At 61.8% G+C, this 5,311-nt stretch overlaps 1 protein-coding gene across 1 annotated transcript; it reads right to left on the bottom strand.

Moving 5' to 3' along the window:
* Positions 1-5,067, bottom strand: LOC139787033 (uncharacterized). The gene has a single exon (XM_071726121.1). The coding sequence runs from the start codon at positions 5,065-5,067 to the stop codon at positions 1-3; it is 5,067 nt and encodes a 1,688-aa protein (XP_071582222.1).
* Between the last annotated feature and the right edge of the window lie 244 nt (positions 5,068-5,311).

Raw genomic sequence — 5,311 nt, 5'->3', positions numbered from 1 at the left:
TCACGCATCCGCAACGGTGGTGGTGGAGCCAGCGGCCCCGGGAAGCAGCACAAGTTTGACGAGTGGCCGGACGAATTCGGAGGCGGCCGTGCGGACGGTCACTACGCGGACGACGCCGTCGTCTCCAGGATGCAGCTTGATGATCCTTGCGAGGGGCCAGCGATTCGGCGGAGCGATCTCGGACCGCATCAAGCAGAGTGAGCCGACATCCGGGGTGGTCTCAGCAGATAGCCACTTTGGTCGGGAAGCGAGATGCTGGATGCATTCGCGCGACCACCGTTGCCAAAAATGATCGCGCATCTTTTGCACCAGCTGCCATCGAGTTAAGGTGTTGTCCGGCCTCTCTCCCAGTGACGGCTCAGGAGCTGCCAGCAAGGGAGCCCCGATAAGGAAGTGCCCCGGGGTCAGTGCCGTGACGTCGTCTGGGTCATCGGACAAGGCCTGAAGCGGCCGAGAATTCAGACAGGCCTCAACCTGAGCGAGGAAGGTGGCCATTTCCTCGAAGGTGAGGGTCGTTTCGCCGATGACTCGCCTCAGGTGGAACTTGGTGGATTTCACCGCCGCCTCCCAGAGTCCGCCGAAATGCGGTGCGGCTGGTGGATTGAAATGCCACCGGATTCCGTGGGTGGAGACGTCGTGAGCGATGCGCCGGCCGTCGGATGACGACGCGCGTAAGAGGTCCTGCAGTGCCCGGTCAGCCCCGATGAAGTTGGTGCCACAGTCGGAATAGATGTCCGTGCAGAGTCCCCGGCGGGCCGTGAAACGACGGAGGGCGGCCAAGAATGCCTCCGTCGTGTAATCGGAGACTACTTCGAGGTGCACGGCTTTGGAGACGAGGCACACAAAGACGGCGATGAAAGCCTTGTGCGCTCGATGTCCTCGCCCTTTGGTCGTGCGTATGAGAATCGGGCCGGCATAATCCACGCCGGTCCGCTGGAAGGGCCGCGACGGGATGACCCGGGCCCGTGGAAGGCTGCCCATCGGTGGTTGCGGAGGCGCGGCTCGCCATCGGGTGCAAATTACGCATCGATGCAACAGCTGTTTCACCACGGCTCTGCCTCGTGGAATCCAGTGGCGGAGGCGGAGAGTGCCGAGCGTGAGTTGCACTCCGCCGTGGAGGGTTCGTCGGTGGCAGGACTCCACGAGCAGACGAGTGAGCCAGGAAGACGTTGGAGCGATCAATGGGTGTCGCGCGTCATGTGGAAGCAGTGCGTGCTTGAGTCGCCCTCCGACTCGGAGCACGCCGTTGTCGTCGAGGAAGGGACTCAGCTTGGCGAGTGGACTGCGATGCGACACAGTGCGGCCGTCCCTGACGGCCTTGATCTCCTCCGGGTAGTGAAGTGATTGCACCACCCGTTGCCAACGGAACAGTGCCGTGTCGAGTTCTTCCGGAGTGAGCGTTCTCGCCCGATCGTCCGGACGGGGATCGTCGGTGCGGGAGGTGGTGCGTCGCCATCGCAGACACCACGCCGTGACGCGTAGAAGCCGGTGTAGCGAAGAGAATCGAAGGAGAGTGTCGGGCTCCGTTTCGAGCCTCCCGACGGCGGACACGACGGCCTTCCGCTCAGGCATCTCCGCGTCGGGAATCTCGTCGTTCTCGTCGGGCCACCGGGTTCGGTCCTCCCGCAGCCACGCCGGGCCCGTCCACCACAACGGATGGCCGATCAGTTCGCCGGGCGCAATCCCTCGGGAAGCGCAGTCGGCCGGGTTGTCGCGTCCGGGAACGTGCCGCCACCGAGCCTCGGGAAGAGTCCGCTGAATGAGCGACACCCGGTTGGCCACGAACGTCTTCCAACGGGATGCGTGGCCCTTGATCCAGTGAAGTGTCACTCGGGCGTCGGACCAGAGGAAGATCGGTGCTGCGGGCAAATGTAAAGTGTCGCGAGCGTGTCGCGTTAATTTAGTGAGCAGTGCGGCCGCGGACAATTCGAGTCGAGCGAGGGACACCTGCTGAATCGGAGCAACCTTGCTCTTGGCCACGAGCAAGTGCAGCGTGGTGGAGCCGCCTCTCGTGACGCGGAGGTAGACGGCAGCGGCGTAACCTCGCTCGGAAGCGTCGGCGAAGCCATGGATCTCGACCTGAGACTCCGTAGCTCCGCAGTTGAGCCAGCGGCTCACGCGAAGACCCTCGAGAAGCGGGAGCTCCCCCAGGAAGCGCGCCCAAAGCTGAGCGTCCGCCGACGGAAGGGGGGAGTCCCATTCCAGTCGCTTCAACCAAGCGGACTGGATAAAAATCTTGGCTCTGATCACGACGGGGGTGAGCCATCCGAGCGGATCAAACAATCGCGCGGTCTCCGAGAGGACACGCCTCTTCGTGAATTCGGTGATCGCGCGCGTACGAATCGCGAAGGAAAATTCGTCGTCCGTTGGGTGCCATCGGAGGCCGAGAGTGGAGTGAGTGTCGTTCTCCCACACGTGCAGTGCGCGTTGAAGGCGATGTTCCCGCGGGATGCCGACGAGAATGTCCTCGGAGTTCGCGGCCCACTTACGTAACGGAAACCCGCCCGCCGTGCAGAGCTCGCGTAGTTCGGTTTGCACCGCGATCGCGTCGTCGATTGTGTCCTCTCCGGTTACGACATCGTCCATGTATCTGTCCTCCTCGAGGGCGATCGCGCCGCGCGGATACCGAGACCTTTCGTCCGCGGCGAGTTGCAAGAGCGTTCGAATCGCGACCCACGGCGAACACTTGAGGCCGTACGTGACCGTCGTCAGGCGGAGAACGCGCACGAGCAAGTCGACGGCACTTCTCCACAAGATCCGTTGGTGGTCGCGATCTTCCGGGTGGACCGAGATCTGACGATACATCTTCTCGATGTCGGTGATCATCACGTAGCGGTGCCGACGCCAACGCAAGAGCACGTCAGCGAGTGCCGGCAAGAGGTTAGCGCCTGCGAAGAGGTGGTCGTTCAGCGATTCGCCGGAGCTGGTGCGTTGTGAGCCGTTGAACACCACTCGAAGTTTGGTGGTGGTGCTGGCCTCCTTCAACACTCCGTGGTGCGGCAGGTAGCACGCTCCGCGAGGTAGGTTCTCGTCAGACGGAGCAACGGCTTCCATGTGCCCGAGGTCTTCGTACTCCCGCATGAACGCGTGGTAGAGCTCTCCGAACCGGGGATCTCGGGCGCACCTGCGTTCCATGGCGGTGAGCAGGCGCTCCGCGGGCTTGCGGGTCTCGACGAGATTCTTCGGCGGCGAGGCGAACGGCAGTCGGACGACGTACCGGCCAGAGGGGGTGCGCTCGTGGGTGCGCACAAAGTGTTGCTCGCACTCCTCTTCTTCGGGAGTGAGCGTGACGGAAGCGGGAGGTTCGCTCTCCTGCTCCCAGAAGCGGCGTACCAGCTCGGCCAAGTCACGGTCGGCGGTGCCTTGGAATGAGCTGAGGTGACCAACGAGGGAGGTCGCACCGCAGCCCCCTGACAAGATCCATCCCAGGATGGTCTTCTGAGCTATTGGCGTTTGCGGTTCGCCTCGGCGGAGACCATCCTCCAGGATGGTCGAGCAAACTTCAGCGCCCAACAGCAACTCGACGGGGTCGTTGGCGGTGAAGCGCGGATCGGCCAACGGGAGTCCTTGAAGATGAGGCCACGTGGTGCTGCACTTGTTCGTGGAGCCTTGGTAGAGCGAGAGACGCGGAAGCACGAACGCGACGGCGGTGAACGAGTCCCCGGTGGTCCTCGACGTAACGTTCAGTGACACCTTGCCCCGAGTGGACCCCGAGTGTGAGCCGCCGATGCCAAAGATAGACACTCGCGTGCGCGATCGCGGCAGGCGTAGCCGCTGCACCAAGGACTCCGACACGATCGACACTTCGGAGCCCTGGTCTATGAGGGCCCGAACCTCATGGGGATCTCCGTGCCGGTCGGCAATGGTCACGCGCGCGGTCGCGAGGAGAATCGCCTTACGGTCTTCGGTCTTTCCGGCGGCGGAAAGCGCGCTGACTTCCGCGGCAGGTTTCGGCGTGGAAACGTACGCGTCGTGCAACATCGAGTGGTGACGCAAGTTGCATGTGAAGCAGTTTCGCGTAGACTGACACTTCACCACCAGATGATTGCCGAGACAGTTGTAGCAGAGTTTATTGGTCTCGACCACAGTCTTCCTCTCACTGGCTGTCTTGGCCTTGAAGTCGGGGCACCCCATGAGCGAGTGCTTCCCCTTGCATAGCGGGCACTGAGAAGGCTCGGAACGCTTCGCGACGTGGGTTTTCGCGGACCGTGACGGTTCACTCGCGGGTTTGGTAGTGTTCTTCGGATTCGCGGCGTTTAACGTGAGAATCCGTTTGGAGATGAAGCTCATCAGCGTATCGTGGGACGGCGGTTCGAAGGAATCTCCCGAGGAGGATTCCCATTCCAGACGCGTTCGCGAGTCGAACAGTTCGATGACGAGGTGGTTGAAAAGGTCCATGCCGTGCGAAGCTATGGGCCTCCCAATGCTCTCTTGAGCATTCACGGCGGACGTGGCGGCGTTATGGACGCGGCTGAGCTCGTCGGCGGTAGCGGCTTTCATCTTCGCCACGGCGGTAAACGTGGCGAAGTTGGAGCGTATCAGCTCCCTCTTGTTCTCGTAATGCTGGCAGAGTAGCGCCCACGCGCGATCGTAATTTTCGCCCGTAATGGTTAACGATCTTATTAATTTTTCAGCCGGCCCTTTGAGACACGAGCGGAGGTAGTGCAGCCGTTCGACTGGCGGAATCGCCGGCTTGTCGCCGATGACCGACCGAAAGAGATCGCGGAAAGATGGCCAGTCCTCGTAGGCGCCCGAAAATTGCGGCAAGTTGATACGGGGCAGCGAGACGCGAGGCGCGTGTTCGCCCCCCTGATCTGACGCCGTGACGGACGCGGAAGCCGACGCGGCCTTGAAGAGCTTCGCCTGTTCGGACAGGATGCTACGCTGGAGCACGTAAGCGCTCTCGGCTTGGTCGAGTAAGTCTAATTTTGCGTACTCACTCTCAGCGTAGCGGTCCTTGTAGCAGGCCCGAACAAGGTCATGCTGGCTCTCGAACTTCGCCCAGTGGTCGTCGAGGAGGCGAATGCGAGTCTCGACGGCAGAGAGGGTGATATTCGCCTGACCCATCTTCTTCAGGTTTTCGACTGCGTGGAGATGCGTACGAAGAGTTCGTGTTGGCTGTTCAGCATGGCGCTATGGTCAAGACTCATGGTGTCTTCTGTTTTAGGCACTCCCGATCGCGGTTGCCGGCGATGATCCGGCTCGAAGGACCAGAATGTTCGGGGGCACGCGTTAGCGCGGGATGGCGCGAGGTAAAGACAACCACAAGAGAAGACACAGCAAGTACAGAGAAAATAGCGTTTATAATGTC

Source organism: Temnothorax nylanderi, unplaced genomic scaffold (genome assembly GCF_030848795.1).
Source record: "Temnothorax nylanderi isolate EJ_2023f unplaced genomic scaffold, tnyl_v1.0 TNYL_tig1245_pilon, whole genome shotgun sequence".
NCBI classification, from domain to species: domain Eukaryota; kingdom Metazoa; phylum Arthropoda; class Insecta; order Hymenoptera; family Formicidae; genus Temnothorax; species Temnothorax nylanderi.
Note: the sequence above shows the minus strand (reverse complement) of the source record. Positions and strands in the feature narration are given on the sequence as shown.

Bases quoted from the DNA above. Each gene is read 5' to 3' on its own strand.
- LOC139787033 (XM_071726121.1), bottom strand. From the start codon at position 5,067: ATGGGTCAGGCGAATATCACCCTCTCTGCCGTCGAGACTCGCATTCGC.